General features: G+C 36.3%; 1 protein-coding gene across 1 annotated transcript in view; it reads left to right on the top strand.

Annotated features, from left to right (window-relative positions):
* LOC134803659 (uncharacterized) overlaps nucleotides 1–16,057 on the top strand; it is a 64,924-nt gene that overhangs the window by 1,453 nt on the left and 47,414 nt on the right. Inside the window, exon 3 of the mRNA XM_063776447.1 lies at nucleotides 12,803–12,902. Coding sequence (XP_063632517.1) covers nucleotides 12,803–12,902 — 100 coding nt within the window. The remainder of the gene's footprint in view (nucleotides 1–12,802; nucleotides 12,903–16,057) is intronic.

Raw genomic sequence — 16,057 nt, 5'->3', positions numbered from 1 at the left:
CTGCTTCGGAGCAACTACCGATACCGGCTGGCCATAAAGAAGCTACCTACCAGGGATGTTGCGAACATCCGCATCCGCATCCGCATCCGCGGATGTGAGGGTTTAGAGGCGGATGTCAAAAAATCTGCATCCGCAACATCCCTGCTTCGGAGCAACTACCGATACCGGCTGGCCATAAAGAAGCTACCTACAGTATGCGTCCGAACTCCGACAATTTTCAATTTGTCAGAGATCGCGCGCGAATTGATTAAGTATTGGAATAATTCATCGCATCGCATTATGCCTCCATAAACGATTTTTTATTGATTTTTTTATTTCCATGTGTGCATGAATTTACTGATATACAAATATTGTATTTTATAGATGTTTTCGCTTTCTATTCGAAATAATCACTGCCTTTAAAGATCGTAATTTTTGTATTTTTATAGATATTAATTACTTAGTTCCTATAATTATCAAAAATCTGTATGAATTCCTTTTTATTTATAATATGACATGTGAAATTATATACACACAAAATGGACAAAAGTCCCAATACAATTTACGTATGTACATATATTTTATCTATAATATTGGATAAATATGGCCAAACGGGGACTGCTCCGTAGCCCCTCAACTCAGTGTACCTGCGACACAGCAACGCAAACCATCCATGGCACATCTACTGGTGTGCCCCGCATGCCCGCATCACTGCTCGGAGCTGGATCTGAGGGACGCGACAGCCGGGGCTTTCTACACCGCTGCCTACTGACGGACGCGACAGCCAGGGCTGTCAACACCGCTGCCTACTGAGGGACGCGACAGCCAGGGCTGTCAACACCGCTGCCTACTGAGGGCCGCGACAGCCAGGGCTGTCAACACCGCTGCCTACTGAGGGCCGCGACAGCCAGGGCTGTCAACACCGCTGCCTACTGAGGGCCGCGACAGCCAGGGCTGTCAACACCGCTGCCTACTGAGGGCCGCGACAGCCAGGGCTGTCAACACCGCTGCCTACTGAGGGCCGCGACAGCCAGGGCTGTCAACACCGCTGCCTACTGAGGGACGCGACAGCCAGGGCTGTCAACACCGCTGCCTACTGAGGGACGCGACAGCCAGGGCTGTCAACACCGCTGCCTACTGAGGGACGCGACAGCCAGGGCTGTCAACACCGCTGCCTACTAAGGGACGCGACAGCCAGGGCTGTCAACACTGCTGCCTACTGGGCATCCATCGTATAAAAAAGGAACCTCGACACGAAAAACTTCTTTAAAAAAATCATTAGAAAATAATTAGAAATAATCAATTATCATAGCCTGTATTTGCGGCAGAAGATGCCGCTTTATTACCAGCACTGGAGCCTAACCAATATGATAACCATAGATCGATAAAAGCCAAACGAAAAATAAAAATGTGTCGGGATGACAAATGGTAGGAGAAGTCACGTGACTGAGTAAGGTAACGGGCCCCAAGTTCGTGTTAGTACGTTATTTCGTTAGTTTTGTTTCTGGCGCAAATAATAAGGAATTCAAATATTTTTTATTCAAATTATACATATGAAAAAAATCTGTATTATTTAATCTCTTCAATAAAATAATAACCAATATTTTAGTGATTAAACTGAGAGTAATACGACGGTCGAAACTGTCAGACGGCCGCGAACAGCTGTGTTGTATGCGTGCACTTTTTTTAGGCGTAAGGTGCGCGCTCTCACTTGTTAAGCTTATAGGAAGGAATAAAAGTTTTTGGGAGTGTTTCTGTAGGTTGCTTAGGAATTGATTTGATAAGAAAAAAGATTGAATATATGCATAGAAATACCTTAAAATTGCAATAAATCGACTCACGAAATAGCGGTCATATTATTTTACGTGTGTCTCCTATTTCGTGCCACTAACGAATCAAGGAGATAGATTTTCTAGATACATTTTGAGTGCTTGTTTTTAAATATAACAACGAAGATAATTAAAAAAATAAATTAGAAAATAATTAATGTATTTCATGTTTGCTTGTATGTAAATTCAATGTTGACGTTAAAAGTGCCCTTGTGGCCTATTTGCTGAATAAATGTTGATGTTTGATGTCATGAAGTTTCGTATGAGCGAAATTCGGTAGGTATATGTTTTTTTCACTAGAATTCTCATAAAACGAGTTTGAATCTGACCCGAGTTAAAATTTTAAAGGTATATTCCACGTATATTCTCATATTAAATACTAGCACAATTTTAAATATAATTCAATTTATTTGATTTATTTTTGTGTATGTTTATATTTAACGTATAAGATAGTTAAATTTCTTTTTGTAATTTTTTTTTTTTTTTTTATATAGTTCGTCTACTAATCAAGAATTAAAGTTGTAATTCTTGAACCCATATGGTTTACAAAGTCTTAATTCAACCATTAAAGTCGACGAGTACAAAAAACTTTAAGCTAGCTCTCAATTTAACATTTTTTAAAAATATTATTTTTAATTTGACCTTATAATTACTCGTAAGTAGGTAAGACCGTTAAATATTTAAAATGATTAAAAGCAAATTATCACCAATTACTCTAAGAAAATTTATTCCGAAACAGGGGACTCGAATTTACGAACTTAGGAACTGAGCTAAATTTGTATCACGAAATGGGAGCCAAATAAGAGGTTCATGAAAAAATTCATATAAATAAAAGTTTCAACTAAAACCCTGTAGTTTATACATTAAATTATTAACAAAGAACTTATATAACTTACTCAAAAGCTTTCAAGGTATTGATATGCTTAGTAATATTTAAAAAAATATATACAAACTCTCAAGAGCCTTAACCTGCCGAAACAGGGGCCCTTTACCTTATTTGCATACATTATTAAGTTTCAAAAATGACCTTTTTCTCGCAACCTGTATGATTTTTCCAAAATCTGTAAACGCCAATCATCATAAATTTTAAATTGAGGGAAGGTATTCTAAGACCATTTCCACGTAGCAGCACGGGATCTGGTAGCCCTCACTGACCCAAAAAGAAAATTCCATCCTGTATAGTGTTGGTATATGATTCCATAATTATATCAAATGGACATTATTGCGATTATTGTTGTAGCCAAAAAATTTTAGCTATCGTTACGCACACACATAAAACCAATCAATGAAATTATAGGCTACAAAAATACTTATTATATTTTAATATTTTAATTTGTTTTTATTTCACTACTATATAAATTATAAACTGAAATAAATGTCATATATTAAGAAAAAGTGGCCAAGGCCTCCAGTGCCCCAGGCTGGAATCGAACCAGCGTCCTCTGCTATCGCGGCAATTGCCTGTGCTAGGTCTATATGCGTGGCTATGAGGTTCAGGCTAATCGGCCACCGGGCCACAGCGGCATAAGTCGAATTTTTCCACGTATATGCCCCATACAACCATTTCCAGTCGCCGTTACGACGCGGTGTAGACACATCTTGTGTCGACACCGTCTGTTTCGGTCACAATTCCAGTCGCAGAGTCGTCGCCGTGTCGACACAGTTACCAGAAATGGGGAAGGGTCGACACATGACACAAAGTGACATAAAGTGTGGTCGCCGTGTGCACACATTGTTACGAGTTTGCGACTACTTTATGCCAAAATCATTCGTTCATTCGTTCATTTTGTTCCTGTCAAATGGAAACTGTCAGATGGAAAAATAGTTAAATAAAAATAAGTGACATTAATACGCCATCTCTAAAACGGATTACAAGACGTAATTATATATTGTTTGCATTTATATTACAATAGGACTTCAATTATTATGGGGAATTAAACTGCTGGAGTGATTTGATAAACTAAGTGTAATATAATTTAATCAACGCGCCACCACATTGTTTTAGTTTAGCCGGAAATGAAATTGTTTACTTCTCAGTGCCTGTGTTCATAATTATATTATTTGAAGCATTTTTAGTACTTCGATGCGTATACTATACTTAAATAACAGAAATAACGCTTTACATACTACGAAACTTGTTAATTATGATGTATAAATATGGTTTAAGGCTGAGAAATAATGCAGTCACAAAGTAGTCGCAATGTTTCGACTTTGTGTCGACTCTGTGTTGACACATGACATGCGATTTAGAAAATGATGACCATTTTGACATCCAAAATGGCGGCCATGCACTATGTCATAAACGTCGTCATGGGTGTCGTTTTATAGGTTTTGGGGGGCGCAGATTTAGAAAATGATGACCATTTTGGATTCCAAAATGGCGGCCATGCACTTTGGCATTAAAGTCGTCATGGGTGTCGTTTTATAGGTTTTAGGGGCGCAGATTTCGAAAATGATGACCATTTTGGATTCCAAGATGGCGGCCATGCAGTATGTCATAAAAGTCGTCATGGCTGTCGTTTTATAGGTTTTAGGGAGCGCAGATTTCGAAAATAATAACTATTTTGGAATGCAAGATGGCCGCCATGCACTATGTTAAAAGTCGTCATGGATGTCGTTTTATTGGTCATGGTCATCAATTTCGAAATCTGCACACCTGTTTCAAATAAGGTATCGGTAGATGCATCCTAGTAAGTCAACAACATCTATATCTACTATCGAAATGTACTTTTGATAGTACTTATGTAGTAGTACGAAATGTAATCTGAAAGGAATCAAGTAATATATATTCCTGTACCTAATGAATTGACATTGATTTCTATTACTAGTAATTGTAGTATTCGAAAAATTGATTCCTGATTCCTCAAATGGAATTGTACTTAGTAATTCGGTATTGTTAGATTACAAAGTAATCTAGGAATCGGTAATCAGATTACAAAGTAATTTCAAGTAATCGTGGAATCAGGAATCAATTACGAAATGCCCATCTCAGACTAAGTAGCACTGCATTCAATTGATCTGTTTGGCGAACCGCGAGTTCACAGTTCGGTGCGAACTACTATATGTATAGGTTTTAGGGTGTGCAGAATTCGAAAATGATGACCATTTTGGAAACCAAGATGTCTACCGTACACTTTGTCATAAAAGTCGTCATGGATCTCGATTTATAAGTATTAGGGAGTGGAGAATTCGAAAATTATGACCGTTTAGAATCTAAGATGTCTGCCGTGCACGTTGGTCATGGTCATCATTTTCGAATTCTACTCTTCTTAACACCTATAAATCAATATCCATGACGGCTCATATGACAAAGTGCACGGCAGACATCTTGGAATCCAAAATGGTCATCATTTTCGAATTCTGCACTCCCTTAAACCTATAAAACGATATCCATGACGACTTTTATGACAAAGTGCACGGCAGTTATCTTGGATTCCAAACTGGTCATCATTTTCGAAATCGGCACTTCCTAAAACCTATAAAACGATATTCATGACAACTTTTATGACAAAATACGTAGCCGCCATCTTGGATTATAAAATCATCATCGTTTTCGAATTCTGCACTCCCTAAAACCTATAAATCGACATCCGTGACGACGCAAGTTATCTTTATTTTCAGATCTAACAAATTGCTACAGAATACAAAGGACAAAAAAGAAGCGAGGAGGTAATGAAACAAGCAAAAATACAGATGATTCCTCGACGTAATTGGGTGATTCTTAAATTGTGTCCAGATTTTTTTGGTCATAAAAGTTTTTATTTTTCACATATTACTCTCACAAGTTCCGTGACATTTCGACCTTGTAATTTTTTAAGTAAATGTTTTTGTTTATCTATGAGGATCTCACTAGAATAATATAATCAAGGTATGTTTATATTTGATGATTGAAATAGTAACGCAAAAAAGAAATATATTTGTGTCTTATATTCCTGCCGAAGACTTTTATTTTACCTTTTCCTTCTACACAAGTTTGGCCAAGTAATAAGAATTTAGGGCTCTCAATTTTATTTTGACTTATACAACAGTAAAGCTACGAGGCCATGTTTGGTATCGTTTTCGTATAAATTCGCAGTACCAAATTTAGTTAAGGTATCACATTGACACCATTCCGAAGTAAAAACATATAAACTTATTAAAATACTTTCTTTTAAACTCCTCTTCACGCTTAAACTGCTGAACAGTTTTAATTTAAATTTGGTACACATATATTTTGAGTCCCGAGACAGGACATAATAAGTTATCTCAAAAATCATCCTTTAAAGGTGTGAAATGAGGTGTAGGGGGGAATTCAGAATTGACTTCTTGAAGTTAATACTGTTTAAGTTTAGGTTTGAAGTCATGTTTTTTTATCATTTTTAACTAAATCAAAGATGTAGACCATCCCAAATTTCATATAAATCGGTTCAGCGGTTATTGATTTCCCGTACAAATTTCCACGCCACTTTTCACACCTTCAAAAGATGATTTTGGTTATAAGATCTATCCTATGTCCTGTTCCGGGACGCAAACTATTTCTATACCAAATTTCAACGAAATCGGTTCAGCGGTTAAGCGTCAAGAGGAGTTTCAAAAAAACCGGCCAAGTGCGAGTCGGACTCGCGTATTAAGGGTTCCGTACATTAAGTCCGACTAGCGCTTGACTGCACATTTCTAATAGGTTTTCCTGTCATCTATAGGTAAAGAACTATTTTGTGTATTCAGACGGACATACATACAGACACACAGAAACTAAAAGATTTTTTTTTATTTTGTGGAATGTGATACCTAAAAAGGATTCATTCAGCACCCCAGATTTATACGAAAACGATACCAAACATGGCCTAGCACCTTCACTGATATAGATATATCAAGATAAAATTGAGAGCCCTAAATAAACTTTCAAGAGCGGATATCTCAAAAACTATTCAACATATCGAAAAAATTGACTGACTGAATAAACTTGTAACAAATTAAATTAACTTTCATTTTGTATAAGTGGCCATGTCGCTGAGATGCATAGTTTCCGAGATATAATCGAAAAACCGGAAAATGGGACCTTCAAAGCCCCCTCTCTCCCCCCCGCTCAAGGGCAACGGCCGGGGACTTTTGATATGTTCACCTCCTAACTTGTCAAACCGAGTTACGGAGTCAAAAATTGTGTTCCGAGCATTTCCCTCTACAACTTTTGGAGCATTCGTTGCCTGACCTAAGTAGCTTATTGCATTTCTTTAAAAACTTTTCTGTAAAAGGTTGACGGGTGTTGGGTGTTTATATGGTTTCGGTCGATTATTATCATTTGCATTGCCCATGATGACTTACTAGAATTACGAGCACACGAGACACTAATAGTAGTTTGACAAACCTTGGTTTTCAAGAGGTATTTTATATTGACATTTGCTGTCAGATTTAGTCGCAAACCGCACGCAAAGTGCACACAAATGTGTCGACACCTTGTTACGGAAAAGTGTAAACACGGCGACGACACTTTGTTCCGAAACAATTCTAGACACATTGTGTGGACTCTGTTACGACACATCTGACATTTAGTTACCACTTTGATGATTCTGCGACTGGAATGGTTGTATGGGGCACTTCTTACTGAAGGCTTAGGACGCTGATTCGATTCCAGCCTGGGGCACTGGATGCCTTGGTCACTTTTTCTTAGCATATGACATTTATTTCAGTTTATCTTGTTACGTTTTATATAAATTAAAATTTCATTAAAATTGTTTTTTTATTTATTTTGTGGTAGATATTACATAAAGCGGGTTCCCCGTAGAAAAATATAACTTCGACGAAATAAGGACCACCCTAAATACTTTGTTTAGCATTGAATAGCTCCTTTTAACTTTATTTTCGAGTATAAATAACACATACCTACATTTTTTTATAAGTATACGAGAACTAAGTGTTTTTATGATGTGTTACATACTTGTATTTTGTTAATAAAGTACCATTTACGGGTACGAAGGAAGTTGATATTTTCTTAGTTTGGGTTAACACTTAGTTTAGAATTTTGTTTAGACAAATCAATATATTAACCCATAAAAAGACGCTTTTGCTTATAAATTAAATAAATACCTACTTGGTAAAACAAAGTGACTTCTGGAACAAACCTAATTATTTGTGTTTATTGTACAAGGTCGTCCGCAACCGTATAAGAATGAAACGCTGCTGGAAGATACAAGTAGCGCAAACCATACGAACATGACGGGCTCTGTGTCCGTTGCAAAGATTGACGGGTAATTTTGTTATTCATGTCATGTTACACATATAAATAAAGCGGGGCATAGTAAATTAACACTGTGATTATTAGATACCTACCAGATGCTAGAAAACAATATGCAAAGTTACAGTTACTGCGCGCAATATGTCTGTGTGACGTGTCACGCTCGCGGTTTCCTCCAACACATGTAGCAAAACTCCACATCTGTATGTCCTACATTAAACTACACACTATGACTAAACGTGTGACAAAGACCAAATGACCAACCAGCGTTAAAATGAAGTATTGTTTGCAATAAATAATTGATTATTTTAAGCAAAATTTAAGTATCGTTTCAATGATGCATAGTAGTTTAATGTAGGTCTGTAGGACATACAGATGTGGAGTTATGCTACATGTGTTGGAGGAAACCGCGAGCGTGACACGTCACACAGACATATTGCGCGCAGTAACTGTAACTTTGCATATTGTTTTCTAGCATCTGGTAGGTATCTAATAATCACAGTGTTAATTTACTATGCCTCGCATTATTTATATAATAATGTGTAACATGACATGAATAACTAAATTACCCGTCAATCTTTGGAACGGACACAGAGTCCGTCATGTTCGTATGGTTTGCGCTACTTGTATCTTCCAGCAGCGTTTCATTCTTATACGGTTGCGGACGACCTTGTACAATAAACACAAATAATTAGGTTTATTCCAGAAGTCACTTTGTTTTACCAAGTAGGTATTTATTTAATTTATAAGCAAAAGCGTCTTTTTATGGGTTAATATATTGATTTGTCTAAACAAAATTCTAAACTAAGTGTTAACCCAAACTAAGCAAATATCAACTTCCTTCGTACCCGTAAGAGGTAGAGGAGACCGAGGTGAGTTGTGACAGAGGAGAGTTGTGACATTGTTGATTTTTTGGAATCTAATAACTGTTAGCGAGCTCGCAACAGTGTACGTTTGTTAGCTCGTAACTTGAACTAACAAACGCGCGCTATTGCGACCTAGTTTTTAGTTAATAGATGCCAAAAGATCGACTATGTCACAACTCTCCTCTGTTAAAAGTCACCTCGGTCTCCTCTACTTTATTAACACAACAAAATACAAGTATGTAAAACATCATAAAAACACTTAATTCGCGTAAACTTATAAAAAAATGTTGGTATGTGTTATATAACTGAAATAAATGTCATATGCTAAGAAAAAGTGACCAAGGCCTCCAGTGCCCCAGGCTGGAATCGAATCAGCGTCCTAAGCCTTCACAGTAAGAAGTGCATATACATACTTGGAAAAATTCGACCTATGCCGCTGTGGCCCGGTGGCCGATTGGCACAGGCAATTGCCGCGATAGCAGAGGACGCTGGTTCGATTCCAGCCTGGGGCACTAGAGGCCTTGGCCACTTTTTCTTAGTATATGACATTTATTTCAGTTTATAATTTATATAGTAGTGTGTCTACTTGAAATAAAAACAAATTAAAATATTTTCTGAAAATAATTTAATTTGTTTATTTTATTTTATTTAAACTTTATTGCACAAAGTATATACAAAAATGTACAAATGGCGGACTTAATGCCAAATGGCATTCTCTACTCTAATTTGTTCTAATACGTACCGTGATGTCGTAATTACTTTAGATGCACCGGATATCCAGTTACTATCCTGTATCCGGCCTATCCGGCCTTTATTTTAGAATCCATCCGGATACCGGATAGTGTCCTACTATCCGGCCGGATACCGGATAGTAACTTTGATGATTTCGGAGTAGGTAAACAAATTGGACTTAAGAAACTCCTATACGAATATTCCTCTCACTTGCACGCGCACTCATTTCGAACCTAGAAAAAGAGTCAGCGCGAACGTTCACTACGGAACAGGTTAAAACCTGCACAACGTGCACCTGAAGAACCGAAATGTAGGTATAGTTCCGGCGGCCGAATATTCGGCAGTCGGATACCGAATATTCGGCCGATGGTCAGGCCAAACATCCGGTATCCGGCCAAACAACTATCCCTTGTATCTCTAGTAATTACATCTTTGGCCATGGGTGTTTATCAACTAAGACCCTGACCATTCCTCCGGCGCTCTGGACTCTACGAAATGAAAAAGTTTTTTTGGGAACCTATAAATTCATTGATTGGTTTTATGTGTGTGCGTAATGATGGCTACAACATAAAATAATCCATTATTTACTGCAAAAAATACTTAATTTTAACTCTGGTTGGTCATTTGGTCTTTGTTACACGTTTAGTCATAATATGACCTCTCACATACCTATTAATATTTAATTGGTCGAAGGTACTAACGCCACTTTTGAGACATTATGGTTAAGTGCGTTAGTTGTGTTTAGGCAGAAAAATATGTGGAAGTACATTTATAAAGTGTTAAGCCGTTTAAGAGGTGTGACAATCACGTGTATGTTTCGTTATAAAACGTCCTTTAGAAGGACTTTATTATCAATATGGATACTTTTAAGGTAGATCCTTATTTCATCGAAGTTATATTTTGCTACGACCCGCTTAATATAAAATCTACCTTTAAAAAACCAATGTTTTTTTTTTAAATTATTGTATACAATTAAGGGGTCACTGCCGCACTGAAAATTTGGTCCTTCTATACGAAATATTTTTTTTCGAGTTTTTATTGTAGGGCGATAAGTCAGGGTGTATTAATGTGCAATTTAACATAAAATTACGCCGGTGATTTTTATAAATTATTATATTATTAATAATTTAGGGGTTCTCAGTATTGATTTATAGGTGCGTCCATATTTTCCGTTCCTATAAACACAAATAAAAAAAGTTAACAATGATATTATATAACGTCGTTCCACAATGAAAAATCGAAAAAATAAAAAACATCTTGTATGGATGGTTCTAATTTTCAAAGGGCGGTAGCGCCCCTAAATGTCTTTAAAAATTCTGAAAAAAAAATTAAATAGGTTCATAGTGGTATAGTAGTATACCCTATAATGGACACGGAACCAGTAATGGGACAAAAAAACACAATTCCTCTAAAATAAGTATATAAAAGTAGTTTATAAACACTGGATATATTTTTATCATAAATAAGAGTCCTAGAGCTGATTATGTTTGAATTTTTATTAAATTCGGTTATTTTTTTAAGAAATGTGCGTCAACCCAAAAGTTGTCGTGCCACTGAAAAAAATATCACTAAAAATTCTTAACAACTTCGCTAAGAGAGGTGAGTTAATTTATTAAATTTTGATTAATTAATACTTGATGAAAACTAGAATGTGTTTTGTTAATTGCATTTACCATGAGATAAGGTATACAACACATTATGTTGTGACTCCACAGATGTAAAAAAATAGTGGTATTTGGCCCAATCCCATTATAGGAGCTGTAAAACTGCATACCTCCTATGATGGGACAATTGACATAATGATGCTTGCCATGCCATAATTTCATATTTTAAACAATACACAAGTAAAATGTAGTTACGAAATATGTCAACCAGGAGGTATTCTCGGACTTAGGATAAATTAATATCGTTTTTCCAAACTTTTATTTAACTTGCCTTGTTATTTAGTGTGGGTCAAATCTTGGTAGCTGAATTTGACCCACTTTTCGATTTCTGATTCAGTTGAAATTTTGTGTAAGTACGTAATTAAGTATGCATATCGGATGATAATGCAATATTATGATAACATGGACTTGATCTGATGATGGAGACAGGAGGTGGCCATGGGAACTTTATCGCAATAAACCCTAACTAATTGTGTTTGGGTAAGTATATTAAAATTGTCTCGATGAATCTAATACAATAATAATTGGCTGTGGAAAGAAAAATACATTCAGCGATAAAAGCTTATACCAAAAATTGATTTTTTTGCCATAACTTATTCCCCATTTCAAAATTTTATACTGATAGAGCAATGTCCATTATAGGGGGCCCATTACTGGATCCACGTCCATTACCGGGGGCCCATTACTGGAGCTTTGGTGTCCATGACTGGAGAAAAAAAGCATAGTTTTAATTTGTTAATTATGTGGAAACTCATTGCAGTATCTTTGATACAACACGCCTAAAACATGAAAGGCGGATAGGACTTTTATCTTTTAACACGCTAAGCGGAAGACCATTTACATGTACAAGGGAAATATCATAAATACTCCAAATTTCCTCTTAAAAGTCCCATGACTGGTGCTGTTACTAGATTTTACAATTTTTACACTAAGCGGGTTCCCCGTTGAAAAATATAGGTATATTCGATGAAATAAGAACCACCCTAATACTTTATTTATCATTAAATCCTTTTATCCTTACTTTCGAGTATAGATATAGAGTATAGATAACACATATATTTATTTTATAAGTTTACGAGAATTAAGTGTTTTTATTATGTTTTACATATTTGTATTTTGTTGTGTCAATAAAGTACCTATTACTCGTACGAAGTAAGTTGATTTTTGATCTGATGATGCTCCACTGCTTAGTTTGTTATTACCACTTAGGTTACAAAATTATTTAGACAAATAATGCTCAAAAAGCCTTTTGTGCATATAAATTAAATAAATACTTAAAGCTTTAAAGGTAAATAAGCGGTTTGACTTATTTGCAAAGTTAGTGGTTGTAATTGCTATAACTATTCCAAATTATACATAGGTATTACGTCAAACGGTCTCTGATAAAAACGCATTTAACTGATTTGCAAGACCGAAGTGATCCCATAACTGTTCCGTGATGAACAACGTTTTGTACGGAACACTAAAAAGGTACCTAGTGACTGGAATAAACCTAATTATTTGTGTTTTTGTATTTTAAAGGTCGTCCGCAACAGCTACAGAATGAGTCACTTGTCGACAATACAAATAACGCTGAACATACGACCATGACGGACTCTGTGTCCGTTCTAAAGATTGACGGGTAATTTTGTTATTCATGTCATGTTACACATTATTATATAAATAAAGCGGGGCATAGTAAAACTAACACTGTGATTATTAGATCCTACCAGATGCTAGAAAACAATATGCAAAGTTACAGTTACTGCGCGCAATATGTCTGTGTGACGTGTCACACTCGCGGTTTCCTCCAACACATGTAGCATAACTCCACATCTGTATGTCCTAATTAAACTATGTATTAGAGTCAGATCAAGAAAAGTTTACAGAGATTTTGTTAGCCCACGCAGTCTAAGTGTTATTTTAAACGTCACACTTCTATGAAATGATGACGTATAAATAACACTTGCACTGCGTGGGCTATCAAAATCGCTGCAGATTTTTCTTGGTCTAACTCTATGCATCATTGGAACGAGAATTAAATTTTGCATAGAATAATCCATTATTTAGTGATTTTAGTGCAAACAAACGCTGCTTTGACATTTGGTCTCTGTCACACGTTTATATAGTCATGGATGGTTCTAATTTTCAAAGTGCGGTAGCGCCCCTTTAAATGTCTTTAAAAATTCTGAAAAAAAAAAACAGGTTTTTAGTGGTAGATTTACATAAAGTGGGTTCTACGTTGAAATAAAATTAAGTTAAAAAAGTTTTAAGTCATTACATAAAGAATATTGACCAGTGGGCGCAGCACGGTTCCAGTTTTATCGTCTATCACTATGCTCGTCCCTTTCACACTTACGTAGGTACTTGTTAGAACATGACAGGCATGGTGACAAGGGATAAAAACGCGACCGTGCTAAGCTGCCAGGTTCGATTCCCGGTTATGTATAAGAGTTTAAAAAAAAGTTTGAATGTCTTTATTATTAAATCTAAAATCGACGCCATGGTTCCTAAGAACAGATTTCGCTATCTCTCATAGTTTCGGACTTCTCCATACTGACCCATTTGGATTGATCACCCTGTATATTACCTATGTTCCTTTCTGGACAGTAATCATACAAGACGGGTAGCAATGTAGTCTTCTCGAGTCGGATTCTAAATGCCACTTTTCGACACTATATCAGTGGATTAAGTATTAATCTGATTTTTTTCTCAAGCTAAAATATAGACTTGGGGCGTTAAAATAAAAAACCGGGCAAGTGCGAGTCAGACTCGCGCACGATGGGTTCCGTACCATAATGCAAAAAAAAAAAACGAAAAAAAAGCAAAAAAAATCGGTCACCCATCCAAGTACTGACCACTCCCGACGTTGCTTAACTTTGGTCAAAAATCACGTTTGTTGTATGGGAGCCATTTAAATCTTTATTTTATTCTTTTTTCGTTTTTAGTATTTGTTATTATAGCGGCAACAGAAATACATCATCTGTAAAAATTTCAACTGTGACAGCCTGGTGACAGACAGACGGACGGACGGACGGACGGACGGACGGACGGACGGACGGACGGAAGGACGGAAGGACGGACGGACGGACGGACGGACGGACAGCGAAGTCTTAGTAATAGGGTCCCGTTTTACCCTTTGGGTACGGAACCCTAAAAATAGTTGGAAAATATAATACATTGATATAAGTATTTGGAAAAAAAAAAAAAGAAAAACATAGTAAACCTAACTACAAAACATTATACTTAATATAATTTTACCTACGTTATACCTACCTCAGAAAGCTCTACATTGCATTGTATATTCTTATATTTTTAGATCTTTCTCAACATTTTTAAATACTAACGCCCCACGTTCTTATTTAAGTCTGAGAAAAAAATCCGATTAATACTTATAATACAGTAAAATTATACATTTTGCGTTTGCGTCAAATCCGGTAGTTCTGATTTTTTGCAGGCTTGTTTATGATGTTGGCCCAATGAATAATCCAAGTTTGTGACCTCGAGCGCCGAACGCAACTTTGTCAAAAATCTAATAAACCGCATTTTTTTTTAGATTTGGGCGATTATAACCCTAAAGTACTAGTTTTTGATAGTAACTTCCTAGCGCGGTTTTAAAGTAGACTAAATTTGCTACAATAAGACACTAGAATTGTCTCTGTACATCTAATATTTTCCGAGATAAAGCCTTTCAAAATTTTATAATTTTACATCAGTTCTTAGGTATAATATAAGGGTTAGGTAGGTAATTTATATGGAATTCATCACGTCCAAGTTCTACAAAATATATATTTTCCATAAAAAATATTTTTTTTCAAAATAGGCACTCATACATTTTTTTATGGAAAATAAATATTTTGTAGAACATGCCGGTGATGAATTCCATATAAAGGAAGTTACTACCAAAAACTAGTACTTTAGGGTTATAATAACCCAAATCTAAAAAAAATTGCGGTTTATTCGATTTTTGACAAAGTTGCGTTCGGCGCTCGAAGTCACAAACTTGGATTATTCATTGGGCCAACATCATAAACAAGTCTGCAAAAAATCAGAACTACCGGATTTGACGCAAAAGAGCCAGGTTATAAAATTCGACAAAGTTACTGGATTATTAATCCACTGACAGTGTCGAGAAGTGGCGTTTAGAATCTGACTCGAGGAGACTACATTGCTACCCGTCTTGCATGATTACTGTACAGAAAGGAACATAGGTAATATATAGGACTCCGATTAGTATAATAATTTTTATTTTCTAGTTTTTGGTACACATTCTGATTAAAAATAATTCGTTTAACTAAAAACTTTTTTAACTTAATTTTATTTTTAAGTTTTTAGTAGCATTGCGAGTAAATAAACATATTAGATGGCGCCGCCGCTGCAAGATGACAATAGTTATTTATCTCACTAGGGGGCAAAATTTTATTTACGGCTAGTATTTTCTTGGCGTTGGTGTGGTGAAAAATGGGGTTAGGCTGTATCAGGGACACAGCCGCAATGGTTTACTTACTTTACGTGAACGTGGTGAGAACAGCTATTATTATATTATAGCACTTCCGCTAGGGCCGAAGGCCCGAAGCGTCCGGGAGGTTAGTGCTCAAACACAGAACAATTGTAAAAGTGTCTTAATTGCGAAGGCCGAGCTCCGGGTAGGACTGAAGGCACGAAGCGTCCGGAAGGTTAGTGCTCAAGCATAGAATAATAGAGTGTCTGAAGACCGAAGGCCTAAAGCGTCCGGGAGGTTAATACTCAAACACGGAACTATAGTATAAGTGTCTAAATGCGAAGGCCGAAGGCCGA

Source organism: Cydia splendana, chromosome 27 (assembly GCF_910591565.1).
Source record: "Cydia splendana chromosome 27, ilCydSple1.2, whole genome shotgun sequence".
NCBI lineage: Eukaryota > Metazoa > Arthropoda > Insecta > Lepidoptera > Tortricidae > Cydia > Cydia splendana.
This window is presented reverse-complemented; position numbering and strand designations above follow the sequence as displayed.